At 40.3% G+C, this 19,547-nt stretch overlaps 1 protein-coding gene across 2 annotated transcripts in view; it reads left to right on the forward strand.

Moving 5' to 3' along the window:
- The window catches only part of FSTL5 (follistatin like 5), a 327,643-nt gene that overhangs the window by 108,912 nt on the left and 199,184 nt on the right, over positions 1-19,547 (forward strand). For both annotated transcript variants that reach the window (XM_083631144.1, XM_083631145.1), the window contains exon 4: positions 9,059-9,307. In XM_083631144.1, the coding sequence (XP_083487270.1) occupies positions 9,059-9,307 (249 nt within the window). The remainder of the gene's footprint in view (positions 1-9,058; positions 9,308-19,547) is intronic.

Below are 19,547 nucleotides of genomic sequence, written 5' to 3' on the forward strand. Positions count from 1 at the left end.
CTTTACCTTTTTACCTTTCACTAGAGATGTAGTAGCTACAATTTCATCAGTGACCCAAGGAATCAATAGGGTTCCATTTTGTTGTAAAAAACTGCTAAGTGTGCTCTGGTTCCTTCATCGAAAAGAGACTTAGCTCCCAGGCTGCCTGCTCTACCTGCCATCTGGCTTGCTTGTCTCCAGACAACCAGCCATGACATTAGCTTTGGTTAAGGGTCCCAGCTGGTTTCAAGACTTAAAGACTCACCTGGCACCATTTTGGCACCTGGCAAATGCAATTTTATTCTCCTGTGCCTTTTAAACTTCTCCAGTTCTTATCAGTTTTAGCCTCACCATTCATGTTTTTGTGCTACTTTTATATGTTATATTGGTGACCTGCTTTGTTGTATGTATTTTTATTTTGTTTTTATTGTTGCCTTCAGCTGCCTAGCTATTGAGGACTATATATAAATGCCTTAAATCAATGATTAGTTGGCAGTGGCATTGAACCTACATGTCTCAATTTCTTCCTCTTGGCATATGTTGGGGTACTAAGCTCTGACCACTACATCAGAATTGCTCAGATTTTAAAAGACTTTTTCTCAGTTGTTCCCAAATTGTTGTTCCCAATCTGTGATTTCATCCGGTTCTGAGATGAGTGTAACAGTTGAGAAATGGTTCCTTGCCAATTTGTTGCCAGTTTACATAATGGTGTTCTCATTTCCGCATGAAATGAAATTGAGTTTGCCATTTGTTTGAAAGTGGTACATTTTGCTAATTTAAGGTTGTGATTAATGAGTATCAGGGTCTAACTATCTATTACATTAAATGCATGGTGTACAACACTGTCAGCATTTTTTAATTTGAAAAAGTTAATACTTAGTATGCCCCCTCATTTTCCGAATACTTAATAACAGCAATAATAACAGTAATAAAATTTTTATTGTTTATACCCCACCCATCTGGCAGGGTTTTCTAGGCAGCTTCCAGCAAAATATAAAAAATAACAAAATGTCAGACATTAAAAACTTCCCTGAACAGGGCTGCCTTCAGACGTGATATAAAAGGACTGCCTTCAAAGGTAGTCCTACAGAGACTTCATTGCAGTAATCCAATTGGGAGATACCTAGAGCATGAACCACTCTGGCAAGACAGTCCATGGGCAGGTAGGGTCTCAGCCTGCGTACCAGATGGAGCTGGTAGACAGCTGCTCTGGACACAGAATTGACCTGTGCCTCCACAGACTGCTGTGAATCCAAAATGACTCGGAGGCTCCTCACCTGGTCCTTCAGGGGCACAGTTACCCCATTCAGGACCAGGGAGTGCCCCACCCAGCCCCTGTCTCCCAAGAAAAGTACTTCTGCCTTGACAGAATTCAACCTCAATCTGTTAGCCACCATCTATCCTCCAACTGCCTCCAGACACTCACACAGGAGATTCACTGCCTCCTTCACACAGGAGATTCACTGGTTCTGATTTAAAGGAGAGATAGAGCTGGGTATCATCTGCATACTGATGGACACCCAGCCCAAACCCCCTGATGATCTCTCCCAGTGGCTTCATTGTAGATGTTAAAAAGCATGGGGGAGAGGACAGAACCCTGAAGCACCCCATAAGTGAGAGCCCTGGGGTCTGAACACTCATCCCTCAACACCACTTTCTGGACACGACCCAGGAGGAAGGAGCAGAAGCACTGTATAACAGTATCCCCAGCTCCCAACTCCTCTAGATGGTCCAGAAGGATGTAATAGTTGATGGTAGCAAAGGCCGCTGAGAGATCCAGCAGGACCAGGAAACAGCTTTCACCTCTGCCCCTAACCCGCCAGAGATCACCAACCAGCGTGCCCAAGGCAGTTTCAGTGCCATGATGAGGCCTGAATCCCGACTCGAAAGAATCCAAATGATCCACGTCCTCCAGGCGTACCTGGAGTTGTTCAGCGACCACCATCTAAATCACCTTGCCCAATAATAGAAGATGCTTAACCCTTCACTCACCAGCTATAACCTCCCCATTTCCTGTTTTGATGTTTGAGGGCATGGAGAAAAGACATGTTCTGTGTAGAAGGATACTGTTCTTAAACCCGTCACATTTATGTCTATTTTCTTTATGTAATAGAACTTTAAATATGAATTTATTTTGAACATGGACAGAAAGTCCAGTACCATCTATCTTTCCATTTCAAACAAGAATACACGTAGAAAGTAATGATATACATGATTGCTTCTTAGAAAGTAGGGAATATGACTGTAACATCAAAGAACTCTTATTGCCATAAAAATACTCTTAACAATCTGATTCCATTATGAGCGTTCTCTTTTTAGTTAATCCCATACCATGCACAATTGTATATATACCCATCATATATAAATAGTCTCAGGATATAGTCTGAAGTCACAGAAAGAAACTGTTTTCCTGAAACTAAGCAGGTCTGGATGCAGTCAATGTCTGGGTGAGTCTTGGAAACATGTAGATGCTGCCTTGTGTTTCACAATGGAATAAATGGGGGGAGATATAAATGTAAGAACATTAATTAATATCCCCCACTCTTCACCTTTTTACTAAATTGAAAAGTTACCATTCTTTGTAGGAGAGTTACTCCAGGTCTCCAATCATTTTGCTCCCCATTTCTGTACCATTTCCAGCTCTGCAATATCGTTTTTTGTGACCTGACAACCAGAACTGTGCACAGTACTCGAAGTGTGGTCACACCATTAGGTTGTATAAGGACATTAAAAAAATGGAAGTTTTATTTTTGACCCCTTTCCTAAGGATCCCTAGCAAGGATTATTGAATTTTCTCTTTTTGCAGCTTCTCTGGGTTTATAATTGCTGTCACAGTAAGCATCTTTTCTAGGAGGAAATGGGTGTAATATCATTGCACCAATATTCTGCGGTCCAATTATTTTCTTTACACTGTTAGCCTTTTCCCTTCAGATAGTAGAGAGTCAATTACAATAATAAATGAAGCCCAAAAAGAAGTCTAGCAACACAGTACATTGTGATGTCTCCATATGGTGCAATAATTCTGAATACTTGCCCGCCTGTGATCTGTTGTATGCTTTCCAATCCAAGCATAGTAATGATTTATAGAATTCGGCCTCAAGAATTTGACAATTCTACCCCAAGCAGGACATTTAACAATTTGTTCTGTATATGTAATGAATTGCATCCAGTGGTGTCTTTCAGCTGCCACTAAGGCTTCTGTCGGTGGAATGAGAAGGGAATAAATTTTCGGCAATTCTCTCTCCTTTCTCCCCCAGCTACATCCCACTAGCCTAGTTTTATTACCCAAGTGTTTTTGTCTTGGCTGCAATGTGTCCTTCAATTCTGATAATGCCTCTTGCTTGTCCGAATGGAGGAGAGAGGGGTGTGCAAGTGTTTACAGAGACTCTACTGTACAAACCTAAAATTTACTTTTGGTGCTTTGCCAACTTTTTCTTCTGGCCTTGGCCACCAGTGGCATGAGCCCCTCAGAAAATTGTCCTTAACAGAATGCAGGTATTGGGCTAAAAAACATTCCCCATCCCAGTGTATTGTATAAAAGACTTTGGGTTTACACTGGCAGCTGATGCCTCATACACATAGGAATAATAATTAGCCTGCTAAATTTAGGACAGATAAAATGTTCCTTCCGTGTACAGTAAATGCCGATACATTTGGCACCTAGATAATGTAAAATCTACTACTACCACTGAACAGTTAATTGATCATAATAGTGACTTGTTGTCAATTGCATATTGATAGTCCATGACCCATTTCACTGCTGTTTTATCATCCTCACCTGTTGGCTCACCACCTAATTTATTTATCCCTTTGGAGATCTCCTTAAATCAGGTATAATGTTCCTGCTTTGCTCCTCTCTCATTTTCATAGTAAGGGAGAATCTGGCAAAGAAATTAGGAAAATACAAAGCAACAAATAAACACATTTGAGCTCAGGATCAAAATATTTGTTTTGCAGGTGGGAGGGTGGTGGAAAACAGGCACACGAATTCTATGGGGCTGAAGCCTCTACAGCCCCCCCCCATGTCCGCTGAGATGGGACTAACCCCCCCCCTCAATCTTGAGGGGGGCAGAGGAAGCCTGGCAGGATGTCGTTCTGACATGGCGTGGCCTGATGGGATGTCAAATCAGGCCTGGTAGGTCTCTCCCAAATCAACAGTGATGTCAGCACCCCAATGTTGGGTGCAAATCAGTGCCTGTGGTGGAAATACTATTGGAAATACTGTTTCAAAAAGGACTCATTCTCATTTGTTACTATAAAAGCCCATATCGCAGGGATGTTGGAAAGACATATGAAGCTCATCTAAGTTACATTCCTCCAATAAGCACAATTGTTGGAAAGCCTTCATGACCCTTGTGTCCTTCAAAACTCATCTCTTCATTTGACAGAACACTGGAAGGCTGCATATTATGCTTTGCAACAGACTAATGTTGCAATTGGTATGATATAGGTAATGCAAAGTGAGAAATTGGCATCAGCTACATGTTCCAATGTGTAAGTGGGCATGGCATCAGGTGAACAGTGGAGACAGTCACCTACAGGACATTGCAGGCTGGCTATACATTTCTTACCTTTGCAATGTTAGTAGGCATTCTTATTAAGACTATCCACAGCCAGTAAAACAGAATTCAAACCATGTGTGCCCTGCATATTGTTATGCAATATGTAAAGACATATTGTTCCACGATTAAATTATATCCAGTTTATGTAAGCTGCCGATTGTGAATTATCTAGTGTATAGTGCAAGTGAATGTATGTGTGACCATGATTACTAGATAAAATTGATTTAATCTGCCTGGACGTTGTTTACCATTAGTCATAGAAAATTAATATCAGAATGGATATGATCCTTCTGTTTATTTGAATAGTACAATGACCTTTCTGTATATTGTACAAATGAATTACACTTTGTCTAATTGCAGCAAATGCACTTAGAAGGTGTATTTGCATGTTGTATGAACTACTCTATTAACCACTGACTAATGGCTGGTTTACAGTTTTAATTGTTGCTTGTCTGTATTGGTTATTGTACTGCAAGCATTTTGTGCATATAAGGCTATGTCACTGTTCAGCTGTTTGATGGCCACCCAAAAGCATCAATGTTTGTTTTTTTCAATGGAATGACTGCTGCTATTTGTTGGCATGTTTCAGCATGCTGTTCCACAGCACAGAGCTGATAGACCTCCTGCTAATGGGCAGGAAGGAGAACTGTCTTGATTTGATAGCTTGTGCAAACTCATTGTACAGCTTTGATGAAGAAGCTTATAGTGGATAGTGAAGAAAAGCAGTTCTCGGAAATCCAGGGGAGGCCCAATTGTGTCTCCTCCTGGAGTACGAAAAGTCATTCATTTTCTGTACAGCATGATAATATAGATGATGATGATGAATTTTGAAAATGAATCTTGAAGGAGTCAATCATCACACCAGATGACACTGAATGCAGCCAGTGGCATCTGTTGAAGATGTTTGCTTGTCAACATTGTTGGCAGCAATAGATGTAGATGACCAAGCTAGCATAGGAAATCACTGAGAAAGGAGTGCAAACATGCTGGGAATGGGGGCTGGGAAAGCACACCATTGTTTGAGACTCTGTTCTGCCATGTGATGCCCAAAACCTTCCTGATTCAGTGCATACCTTAAGCGTGTAGTCATCAATGCTGATGTGTGGAGCGCTGGCACAATCCTGAACCTGCATGTTGATCTTTGTCAGGCTGATGGTGCAGCCAAACCCCTACGGGCTTGGACAAAATGGTTAATGAGTCTCTGTAGAGCTTCCTTGAAGTGCACTGTCCATTAAAATCCAGATATATACTCATTTGTTTTAGGAGAAATACATTTGAGCATAGAGTTATATGGAATATAACAACTCTGGCATAATTAATATGGATGTGCTGCTGAAAGTATGTAATAGAAAAACTACTCAAGTTAGCAAATAAGAAATCCACAGCAGTTTCTCTCTCAGTTTTTGTAGTTACAGTTGAAAATCAGTTTTCTCCCAAAAATTTTATTTTATGTCTGCTATCTCAATGTTTATGGTAGTGAGTTACACATGGTGAGGAAGTATTTGAGCATGCACTGTGCCTACAAGATAAACTGTTGTAAAGCAATATGTGTACATGAATATTTAAGTGTAGGTGGGTTCCCACGAGGCAAGACACAGTGATAACAGCAAGGAACTTTATTGAACTAACAGAACTGGACAACAGGGGCAAAACAACTGCTTATATAAATTTCTGAAAGCCTGGGCCACTCCCACTCCCAACGTGATTGGCTGTCTAAACTTCTAAGCAGCAAATCATGACTCAGAGTTTAAGGGCCAATGGCAGAGGCCCGCATCCTGAAATGTTCTGTGATTGGATATCTTGTATCGAATCAGAACACAGGAGCTCAGATTCCTTAGTCCAGACTCAAGCTCAGGCAAACACAGACCACTGAATACATAACAAATACAGACAGATTCTTAGTTTGCATCATCTGAGTTGCGCTGGGGATGTGGGGGTGTGAATCAAACATTCTGAGTGTATGTCCTTTTTGTCCACATCTCTACTTACCTCATACATGCATATAGTATTCCTTACCAATGAGTATGTGTTATGTGTTGAAGAATTTAGCTGCTCAGGAAAATCAAATAGAAATATAGCCATGTAACAAAATATTCCCGGGGAATTTGAAGATATGCTTTTGCGTTTTTCATACCTCTTGAAATAATTGATAGTGCTTTACTTTTTTTTTTTTAAGCGAGTGCAAATAGAATTTATGGTTACAGTACACTGAATAGAATAACTGCATCTGCAGTATATCATCATATTTACTTGTGTCATGCTATGCAATCTGCAGTATATAATTCCACTAGGTCTCTCTTAGCCCTCTCCTCGGTGGTGTTATTTTGAGGATTCATTAATCCATACTGATCTGTACTGTAGATAGACTCTCTCTCTCTCTCTCTCTCTCTCTCTCTCTCTCTCTCTCTCTCTCTCCTCCTGCCTCTCTCTCTCACACACAGAGTTTCCAGTAATATAGTCTCCCCATTGGTGCCACTAAAAAAAAAAAGTATGGCAAATAAGAGACTTTCAAAACTCCCAGGGTTTGTTGCTGGATTTAAACTATTTATCAGCTTGCACAAATGAGCCGCATAGAGAGCTATAGTAAGGGAGAATAATACAGAAAACCTAGTGTGCATATGAATGTGTTGCTCATGCAGAACAAGACCCCCTGGATCTCAGCTCTTGTTTGAGCAGGTCAAAGTTCCCTCTCCTAACTAAGGTTGACTTTCTGGGAATGAGGGCTAAACTGAACACAGCAGAAGGCTTTTAATCCCCTGTAAGTATGCTGATGTAGGAGTCAATATAGGCTGACTACTTTACCTAAACTAATCTGAGCTAATTAACCTTGAATAAAATAGTATGTAGGCCAGCATTCAGAAGTCTCAAAGTGTTTAATAGATTGCATGACAACCAATTCTACAAACACACACACTCCTCAGCAGAATGAGGTCCCCTTGATTTTAATTTTTTTCTACCACATGTCATTCATGCAATAATAGTGAACTAGCAATGAATTTATACTGAACCATCCACATGTTGTTCTACAGTGCTTTCCCAATGCTGCCACATTATTGTCATCTCGAGCAACACCCTTGCACTATAGCACAACAAAAGCAGGACACCCCTATCCCCAAACATGAAAAGCTACAACATTTCAGTAGGATGCTATGGGTAAGCACTGATTGGAAACAAAACTGCATGTTAACCCCCCCCCCCTTTTTGCAGGTATGAACAGTAGTGAAAGCAGGATTGTGTATAACTGCCCCTGAGTACAAATGATCAAGAATGCACAATAAAAAGAAGGGCTTCTGGAGGGAACCTGAGTTACAAGAACTGTCGATACTTTAAATAAGATGCACATATAACTTTTATTGGTATAGATGGTGTTGTGTTTCCAATGGTTGAACTTAAAAAAATGTTATGATGCATGCGTGAGGACCTGGGGAAGAGCCTGTGATGTTTGGGGACTGAATCCCAGGATGAGGCCTTCTTTGAAGGTGCACAACTGGGCACTGCCCCTCAGGATGTTAAACCCAATTTCCGAGACAGCACCTAAGAATTTCACTCAGTTGTGGCGTGTTTGCTTTGGGTAACACTCTTTGGAATTTCCAATGAAGAATGCTCGAGTAGCAGGAAAGGAGAACAGAACTGGTTTTGCAGGACTTTGATCTTTCAAATGAAGCATGTGAAGAAGCTCTCTTCAGTGGTCTGAAGTGATATGAATTATTTCCTTGTATAGGTCCCGATACATATTTAGGACTCCAGCCCTAAATTACTGTATATATGCTACTCCAATGAAATGAATGGACTTTAGCCTTTGTTCTTATCTACATCCATTCCAAGTGGTGGTGGCACTGCCTCCTTAGTCTCAATGGAAAGAAGGATAGGGACAAAATTAGAAGCAGTTAATTCTGTTTGTCATTGGCTCAGGCTCCGCCTGCTATTTGGGCTCCACCCCACCATGCTCAATAGGAACAAGCCACCGCTAATCAACAACACCATTAAATGTCATTAAGTGCATCTTAAAACAGATTTTCATGTACCATGGCTGGGTCCTTTTTCTCCCTTCCATTTAGGACATATACCTCAGTCTTCCCCCACCCAAAAAAAATTTCCCCTGACTCCTGAGTACTTGAATTGTCCAAAAGCAATTTTCATTGACAGGAAAATTGCTGAAATTATCACGTTGAGTAAGTCTGCTTTCCAAAACAATTTCTTGCAAATTCCAGGAGTGGCATTCAACTAACTTTGACTCTGATAGACATTATTGAAATTAATGGATGTAACTCATATTCATTTCAATGGGCCTACTCTGAGTAAAGGTTAGTTGATGACCACCCCAGTATACACCACCCTTTTCTATTTCTGCCCCCTTATTCTTGTGTAGCAATAGATGGATATGGAGTAGACTATGCTGGTTTCCAGAATTTGTTTCTTCGTTGCTTTTGATTATTTCTGAGCACTTTGTGTATGACAGTAACCCTCAGGTGATGATGACATACAATCTGATGGCATTTTCTTATTTTTCTCTTCAGGATACGCGAATCATGATGCTCACCTTGGATCGTGTGAAAACAAGTACTGTGGTTTGGGTAGGCACTGTGTTGTTAACAGAGGAACAGGGCAAGCAGAGTGTGTCTGCATGGAGCACTGCAAGCCTCACTTCAAGCCTGTGTGTGGCTCAGATGGTGAATTCTACGAAAACCACTGTGAAGTACACCGAGCCGCCTGCCTGAAAAAGCAAAAGATTACCATCGTTCACAACGAAGACTGCTTCTTCAAAGGTAAGCGCGTTTGGACAATGCCTTGAAGACTCTAGCCAGCTGCATATTTTGAAGTTAATTCAGCTGGAGCACCGATAAAATTCTGCACAGTGTATTGTGAAGAAATGGTAGGAGAACTTAATCTGACAAAACTCTCTTCCCCTAGATATGTGTCTCAGCTACGCCCAGTTTTCTCTGTGTCTTTTCTGAGAAGCCTTGGAATATAGATCAAGCGTGGCTTTTGACACTGTTGTAACCAAGATTCCTATGACCTTGGTTTGAAGAGGTGAATAAAACTGTGATAAAGTAAAGCAGTTCCAGAGTTTAATGGAGAAATATGTAACCACTGCAGAGGCTGCATGTGTATAGCTTCCTGCTAGAAGCCTAATCTTTGAGTTACCATTCTATCTTGCCTTGTTGTCTAAAGCTTTTGTATTATTTTAAGATCCTGGCTTCTATCTTGTTTGTCACTGCTGTTTTGATTCTGCTTTTCACTCTTTTTATCTGTCGGGACAAATATTAATGTTTATTTTGATAATTTTTTTAAATTTTGTTTCATGTGATTGTGAGAAGTCTTGGGGGCTTTTGAAGTCACAGGGCAATACAATGCAAAACTAATGGGTGCTGAAAATTCAGAAAATGAGAGCCCATGACAATTTTACAGTAATTGAACTTCTCAGTCAGGTCCATTACTGAGGCCTAATTTATGTGCAGATTTTTACAATAGGGTTGCTATTCTCTGATACTGGTTTGAGAAGTACCCATGAAATCCAAGCATGTATGTGATGCAGAACTTAAGTTCTTTCCAACTGAGGAGCCATATTTTTAAAAAGATGTGTGTCTTTAACTCATACAATTAACCCCTCTTCATATACACTTCACCATGAATACAATGTTGCTCATTAAAATGCCTTCAAGAATTATAATAAATTCATCTCACATTGATCAAATGCATATGGAGTTACCGGTTAGGTTTTGCTTAAGTCTTGACCATTGATTTGTGCCTTTCTGCTTAGTTCATTTCCCCCTAACTTGGTTCTGGAAGTGCCGTATCCATTCCAACTGCTCTGTTAAGGGATGTGTGCTCTGTAGACAATGGAGTTTAATTATAGACATGATCCTGCACTTTGATTGCATTTTAAGCCCATGTACATTTTAGTGCATATCCATAGGGGTGAGAGACATAAGCTGGTATTTTTAAGTGATCTTTAAGTTCCCCCACTGTGAGCACAAAGAAATGATTAATCTAACAATAACTGTTAGAGGTGGCAAGACCCCTTTTTTCCATGCAGAAAACACACATACAGGAGTATTTCATACAGAACATGAGGCAGAGCTTTTATATTCAGTTTATTCTGGCAAGCCTAATGCCAAGGAAGAAGTTAAAGTTATGGATACAATTTCAGTTCTGTTAGTACATAATGGAGCCTTTTAAATTTGAGGTCTACAAGATGTTTTATAAGAGTCTGCTTGCATTGGAATAAAATCCAGCCTACATTTTTAATATGAATGCAATACAAATGAGGCAATCTTGTTTTGTTTTGTTGGCTCATCTCTGCAGTGTAATAGAAATGCAGTGACCATTGCACTGCATTTTCTCCATTCCATAATTGCTGCCCTGCTAATAACTTTTGCATTTGGGGGAGCCTATAGTAATTTCAGTTTAAAAGTTTAGCATAACAGTTGACTGACTCGACTTGTGGAGGTCACGCAACAAAGGAAGTGAAGTAGATGCTGATGGGATGGCATTTTAGGAACAATGCATAATTATTGGAAGGGTGAAAGGTGTGGGAGCTGAAATTAGACTAGCGGTTCTGCATTATATTGAAGGATGGTCTCATATGTGACAACCAGAACAATTAAACTCAGGAGCACTTGTACATGTTGTTAATGTGCATTTACATTCTGCTCGATGTAACTTTTTCATTTAACTCCTTTGCTGCAAATAGCTGAGATTCACAGACCAGAGTGCCTGCTGTCAGAATTTAAGTTGAGTTCTGCTTTCTCAGACCAAAGCTCTGTCTTGTACAGCGTCTTGTTTCTTGTTTATCTTCTGATACTGGAGGAAGGATTTAACCATCCTGGATAAGAACCATTTATCCTCTACAGAGTGTGCTTTCTCACCCTCCCATCAAGCTACCTGTGGGAGTTCCTCATGCATGCAAATTTACTAGTGAATCAGTAGTTTGCCCTGACCACTAATGAACACTGTTATTGGGAAATGAATTATACGGATGAAATTTTGCATGCTTGATGTCTACCTCTACTTATAAAAAGGTAAAGGTAAAGAACCCCTGACAGTTAAGTCCAGTTGTGAACGACTCTGGGGTTGCGGCGCTCATCTCGCTTTACTGGCTGAGGGAGCCGACGTTTGTCCACAGACAGTTCTTCCGGGTCATGTGGCTAGCATGACTAAGCCACTTCTGGCGAAACCAGAGCAGTGCACAGAAACACCATTTACCTTCCCGCCGGAGCAGTACCTATTTATCTACTTGCACTTTGATGTGCTTTCAATCTGCTAGGTTGGCAGGAGCTGAGACCAAGCAACGGGAGCTCACCCCGTCACGGGGATTCAAACTGCTGACCTTTCAATTGGCAAGCCCTAGGCTCAGTGGTTTAGACCACAGCACCACCCACGTCCCACCTCTCCTTATACTGTCCTTTAAAAATACAACAGGATGTTTGACATTTGACAGTAAGACGGCTAATGCCTCCTCCAGATGACCTCTTTATTGTGTTTTCTTCCTGATTTCATTCAAAAAAGCTTACATGGAGGTTAGAGCATGTCTGATCTTTATTGAACATTTGTTCTACTTTGCTTGCAGGATGGTTATACAACAATGAACATTCATCCTGATTTGCTTGCAGGGTGTTTATGTATATATTCTTGTTAATCATCCATTTATCCCATCCTTTTCTATGCATTTCCCCATCACAGTCCTAACTGCAATTTTTTAAAAAATAAATAAAGTGGATCTGTTGTGCCAGGACAACAGTGTGTTCTACTTCACTTTAATTGTGGAAACCTAAATTTCCAGTTTGCATTTGAATCCCTCCCACAAAGTAGTGGCACCCTAAGCAAAAGGAACCTCATGGTTTGTTCTTTAGTGGTATTGACCCAATTTGTCTGTACATATCAATTGGAATCTCAGAAATGGCAGGTTAGCTATCGGCTATAGTAGTTCATAAGAAGAATAATGTTCATTATGCCTATCAAAATGTATTTTTTTCATAGAGCTTGAACAGAATCTGATTTGGATCATGACATTTTGCAGCATTATTATGGTTGGATTATAATATCCGACTGTAAAAATACTCATAATTTAAATATTATGGGCAGTATCCAACAGAGAAATTCCATTACTGTAAAGAGTTATGGCTTGCAGTGAAACTCCCCTTCCCTTTCTTTACCCCCTGCACCCTGTTAGTCTCTTTGGGGGGTTCTCCTAACCCTCTGGAGCAGATTTGGGGCAGGGTTCAGGAGTGTGCCGGGAGAAGAGACAGTGAAGGGAAATTCTGTTGCACAGATATCTTGGGATACCGTATTTGAAACCACTGTATACTAGAATTTAAAAGGGACGCAGGTGGTGCTGTGGTCTAAACCACTGAGCCTCTTGGGCTTGCTGATCAGAAGGTCGGCAGTTTTACCTTTACATTAGAATTTAAGCAGAAAATAAATGGTTTATCTGGAGTCATACTACGCCTTCTAAAGCTAGGTAAGTACTACTTTTCAGAGATTGTCATATTTCCAGTTTTAACTGTTACAGAGAACTTTAGCCAACACTTTCTGCCTGTCAGGAAAGCGCTTTTGCATTGGCCCTATGGCAGACCACCAGTCAGGCTTAACAACGTATATAAAAGAGGAGCCCAAAGTGTCTGGCATCTGTTCCTGTATGTTGATAAAGTATGTACAGATATGGCCATAGGGAATTTAATTTGGAAACTTGCTTCCCGCTCATTATTTTGTCACTTTCTTTCTTCTACCCTACCCCCTCCAAAAATAGAGGAAGTGACTCTTCCCTTCACTTGCAAAAGCACACAAATTGGGTGTCTGAGGCAGGGAAAAGGGATAAATTGCCTCCTTGTCTTTCCCTGGTGTCTGACCTGAATTCTTCCTGTGCAGACTCAGCTCAATGAGGAACTCAGTCACAGACCACATCTATCAAGATAAGGCAGATTCTAAACCAGCTAGGTCTTCTTGATTGTTCTTTGCTGTTGTACAACATATTTTCTTATACTATTTGCTGGCTTGTAGATCAGTGGGAGGACATGAACCATGAGCTAATCTAGTGATGAGTTTGTTAGATGCTGCCAACCATATGTGTACATTTCAATATGTTGTCCTGTTTCATTTCATGGTGGAAAGCTGAAGCGTGTTCCTGGGGGAAAAAAAGTAAACTACACAAAATACATAAAACCACAGTTTTCATATCTCAGCTAAGAAAGATGAAGCGTTTCAACCTGTTTAGTGCTCTCTCCCTTCATTCCATACTGCAGGTACATTGGTAAATCTCTCTGTGTGTTTTTTGTTCTGTAATCGTTTATTTACTCTCAATATTTTGTAATGCTGTCATCAGATGATGGGTCTGAACAAAATTTCAGGGGAGGAAGTAACATTCAGTAACCGAAGAGCAGAGACAGGTATTCGTGGTGTCCTCATTCGCAAGTAAACTTAGAGAACAGTATGTGTTATATAGTTAGTTCCAGGGACACTGTTTTGGTACTTTTGCAAATGCTTCTCATTGCTAGGCTTTTCCTATGGAGATATGAAATGGGATTCTGTTTTCATTGACCACCACAACAGTGGTGGCAGGTAGATAGTGACTAGCTGAATGTCACTCAGTGGTGTTCCTGGATGAATGGGGATTTGAACCCTAGTCTCCCAAGTCCTAGTCCAGCATTTTAACCACTACACCATGCTGGTAGTGTGCAGGGATATCTAGACAGATGAATCACAAAGCTTCTCATTTTTTGAGTTAACTGGAACGACAGATCTTTGAGTGTGTTCAGAAGCCACCTTGGCCATTACTTCAGCTGGTTTTCAGCCATCTCCTTCTGCCCAGCACTGTTGCAGGCTGGTCAAGTGAGAGAACAGAGAAGTGTTTGATGACAGTAATAAACAACATGCTGTTGATTGGTGCCAACGTGCCATTAACAACCCGCTGTGGGTGGCAATTGCAAATGATTTAGAAAATGTTCCACTCTGATTCTGACAGTGTCCTTAACTGTATGTCCTGTCAGCATGAACGGATGGCTAGCTTCTGCATTCAGAAGCTCAGAATTGTCCTTTATCTTGGGAACTGAACTTCTTTTCTGTGTAACAATAAACTGTGAAAGTGGGCAGTGATGTCATCAGGCATTGCACTCCAAACACATTGTGCAGTAACTAGGAGGAAATTCATGGCTGGCAATTAAAGAGACTTCATGTTGTCACTCAAGGTGTGTGAATTGCACAGTCTGTAGCCCTGCTGATTCACGTCCTTATTGTGGAAATTGTACACACTTTTTTGTTTTGTTTTTTTGCCATCTGCCTAGGGCCTGCCCCTCTAAAGTAGCGTTGGAAACACAAATTATAAAAAGATTTCATATCCTCTGTTCCCCTAGATGATGCAGACATTGTGATAAAGATTTTCTAATAAATAGGCTTATATATGTATGTTATGCTTCTTCCCTGCAGAGAAGGGTAAGTGAGAACAGAACAGAAGTTCACAGAGACAAAGTCCAACTCAAATACTGTGGGAGGGGTGTCTGCCACCATGAAGGAAACATGCCCATTCTTTAAAAAGCCCCTCCCAGGACCCAGAGCTGTTTGATAACTACTGTCCAGTCATAAATATCCTTTTCTTGGGCAACACGATTAAAGGTGTTTCCTTGTGCACACAAGTTGTGCAGTTTTGTGCAGAATCTACATGCCATTGTTGGCATCAAACTGCCAGCCCTTATTCCCTCCCCCAATATTTCTCTCCATTTAATCCAGGTTTACCCTTTCCCAGGGAAATCCAGTAAGTATAACGACAACATCTTGTTGGCAATAACTCAGTGACTCTTTTGCAAATTAAGCTCCCTATCTGGAAGCACCTAGAGAGAGTGGGAACTGACTGACTGAATATATGTAAGAATAAAATGGATTATCTAGACCAGGTTATCCCAAACCTTGGCCTCCAGCTGTTTTGGACTACAACTTCCATCATCCCTAGCTAACTGGACCAGTGGTCCCATCTCAGTCTAGCTTCAGGCCTGGTTCTGGCACCAAAGCAGCCTGGGTTGCCCTGATTGTTGACCTTTATGGGAAAAAACTACCTTGTTGACTCTTCTTGACCACTTGCCAGTCTTTGATACCATTAATCATGGTATCTTGCTGCTTGCTGGATTGATACTGCGTGGTACCAAGCTGTAGTGGTTATGCTCCTATCATTGGGGCAGAGTATTTGGACAGAGGCGTTTTCAGTATGTTGATGATATGCAGTTCTATCTCGCAATTCCTTTTGAATCAGGAGAAGCTGTTCATGAGCTAGACTGGTTTCTGAAGGCAGAGACTGGCTGGCTAGAGTACAGTAAGCTGAATCCTGATAAGACGGTGGAGGTACTGTGGATATGTGGCTCTTGAGTCCCGGAGTTAGGCGTGTGACCTCTTCTAGATGGGGTTGCATTCCCCATCAGGTATGTAGCTTAGCATTGGTTTTAATTCAATGATTTTAAAAATTATGTGTATGCTGCTCTGGACTCCTGTGAGAAAAATGGTAGGGGTATATATACTGACTCCCAAATAAAAGGTTATGATGTTATCTAACAACTGAATTGCAACATTATTCTCAAGTCACTGTGACTAGAACAAACCCAAGAAACAAAATGAAAGGGCATCACTCCTGGTGGGAAGAAATTTTCTCTCTCTTGTTTTCTTTGGTTATATCCTGTCACACATGGCAAATGAGAACTTTCAATGCAGTGAAAGTATTTTCATGCCTCATTTCATTGCCTTGAAGATTTTGTAATGATTTGAAGAGGATGACTGAGTAGGCATGGCAGTGGGAATCTTCAGGGTTGGCAGGTGATAGGGAGAGTGGTGGCAGCCAGCTGTACAAAGTAGCAGCTGCCAGGACAGTAGGCAGGAAGCAGGACAGATGGTGACACTTATAGGGTGGCAAATATGTATATTAATAGTTGCCTTCAAAGGAATTCTGCATAATGATGTTGCATGGTAAAGCAAGAGTAACATAGCCTAAATGTGAATATGTGCAGTCTTACTATTTTGTAAAATGCACCTGACGTCAGTTCCTTAACTATAGGGACTTTGGTCACATAATCATAGTGATATGTAATTATAGTTATATGTACACATTATGCCTGATTTATGCTCACATGCTTCAGATGATGTTCTAAAATGGTTTGGAAATAAGGGAATCTCCTTTTCATGTTACTCTCGTAGTAGACATATAGTTTAAAATATCAGGAAGCAGTAAGTAGGGGGTGTATTTCTTTCTTTCTTTATTTGCTTTAAGCTGTTGAGTCTTTGACAGGGCATCTTATCTCTCTTACACGACAGAAAAGATGCACACAAGTAGTTGCTTTGGAGACTGTAAATTATAGATTAGTATGCAGACAATATATGAAGCTACAAAAGAGATCACACAAGGTCAGATTGCCTCAAATATAATGAATGGGAAAGGAACAACATCCATACAAAAATATGAATATTTCTGAAAGTAATCTGAACAGTGGCTGGTAAGAAATATTTGTACAATAATAAATAGCAAAAATGCTCAGTGTAGTTCTGCGTTAAAAGATGTTACTCTTTGCTAAAGGATGATACTTCTGTGGCTAAGAAAGGATAATGTTGTACCTTGACCTTTAATGTGTCAGTATTTTGAAGGAACCAAAATAAATTTAGTCTGTGACTGGCAATTAATTTAAATATAACATCTTAGAGTTTCATGAGTGGATTTCCACTCATATGTTGGGGCACTCTTGGATCTTGGCTACCTGTTCCACTTTAAACCTCAAATCTGCTCTAGAACATTGGCAACTTTCTGGAGCAATCTCCAGAGATTTCAGAGGAAGGAAGATTTCGAAAAATTACCTCCCACACTTCAGTTTAATTTAATTTAATTTAGGCAGTTCTGCTGGATCTATGCTCCTTCAATTTATGAAACAGGGCCTTCCTAATATGTACAGAAGGGGTTCTGTGAATTTGGTTTCCAAATGTCAAGCAAGTTCCCAAGTACAGGACATTGCAACATGTAAGGTGTTGTCAGCGCAACATGGAGCAATGGAGAATGGGACTCCTAACTCAGTCAAAATTCTTACGTTATAACAAAATGGGTTGGAAATCTCTAGATCAAAATATTAGGAAGCATAAGCTTATTTCACATACCCCATTCCTCATAAATAAAGATCCTTTTATCTCACTCAACAAGGGTATTGAAATTGATAAACTAAGGACCCTAAGCTGAAAGCTGGTACTCAAGTGACCAAGCAGATGTGATGATTACTGGGAAATCTGAAAGAAGATAATTATTGTACTTCAAACTTAAGATATGAACTCTACCACAAAATAGTATCTTAGGAGCAAAGTCAGGTTGTGCATAGAATAAAATGGATAGTTGTGGGTGATTTGTCTCTCCACTGAAACCAGTCTCAGATAGCAGACGGGATTATTATTATCTTTGTTTGAAAATACGTTCTGAAGCAGCACCCCAGAAAGTACCGTATTTTTTGCTCTATAAGACTCACTTTTTCCCTCCTAAAAAGTAAGGGGAAATGTGTGTGCGTCTTATGGAGTGAATGCAGGCTGCACAGCTATCCCAGAAGCCAGAACAGCAAGAGGGATTGCTGCTTTCACTGTGCAGTGATCCCTCTTGCTGTTCTGGCTTCTGAAATTCTGAATATTTTTTTTATTGTTTTCCTCCTCCAAAAACTAGGTGCGTCTTGTGGTCTGGTGCGTCTTATAGAGCGAAAAATACGGTAAGCCTTAAAATGGAAGGAAAAAAAATCAGGGGAAACAAAACAGAGTGGTGTGTGAAATCCACCTTCACACCGTTTACAAACGCTCTGATTTGGGGGTAAGGGGGTATGCAGTGGGAGGCAGGGCAGTTTCAGTGATTGCTTGTTGGTACTGTAATAACTCCACAGACACCCAGTATAATTTAGGTTGGCTTCTTTTGGTTCCTGCCAAACAGGGATGTAAGAAAAGATCATTTTCTTTCCACCTTGTATTTGTCACACCCAGCAATGTTTCAGTTCCACTGTAGTTGGTCTTCTGCCTAAATCTACACTATTCATCTCACTATCCATCATGGCAAAATTATATTACTTACATAAGTTACATAATTGATTGCATTGTCATTATGTTATTTCACCCCATTCATTTCAATGCAAGGAAATACAATGCAGATGGTGAAGAAATGTCTGTAGGAAAATAACATAGGGTGCTGCCTTATAGTGAATCAGATCATTTTTCCAGCTAGCTTGGTATTATCTGACTGGCCAGTTTTCAGACAGGGGACATTCCAAGCCCTACATGAGAATGCTATGGATTGAATCTGAGACATTTTGCATGCAAAGCAGATGTACTACTACTAATCTGTGATGCTGAGCTGTGATACTTTATCTTTAAAATTTTTGTTGTGATCCACATATATGTCAACTACAGTACACTGTTTATCAGTTACTCCTCAATCATTTCCAGTTCCCTTTGCTAATCACACATTAATCTTCTACTTGCTTTGAAGTCTGGTGTGCCCATTATTCTTGCTTCATTTTTAATAGACGCTCTCTTTATTATGCCTTGTATCTGGATAAAAGACAGCATGATCCTTACTGAAGGTTGAATAGACATGACTACTCTATATTGAATGCCTTTAGTGTTTTGATCATTGTAATGGATTTTTTATTATTATTATAACACAAATACACACTTTGCTTCTCAGTGGTTGGTAGCTGAACTGCTGAATAGGAATAGAAAAAAGTGGACATGCATTTCTTTGTAGAGACAAATTCTGTTTGGGCTCCAGTGGACAAATATTGGCCAAATGCATTAATTTAAACAATCTTTGTTTGTACTTCTCAAGAAAACATTATCAGCAGTCACTATAACAAGCCTTGTGAGGGATAGGGGAAAGGTGTCCCTTATGTATTTTCTGTTCCTCAAACTCAACCCAACCCCCCCACCGCAAGAGGCCTGAATAACATCACAAGGAACCTGTTTTAGGCTGTCTTGAAATATGAACATACAAATGTTTCTTACAATATAACCTATTGTGGC

This window comes from Podarcis filfolensis, assembly GCF_964270895.1.
Source record: "Podarcis filfolensis genome assembly, chromosome: 9".
Lineage (NCBI taxonomy): Eukaryota > Metazoa > Chordata > Lepidosauria > Squamata > Lacertidae > Podarcis > Podarcis filfolensis.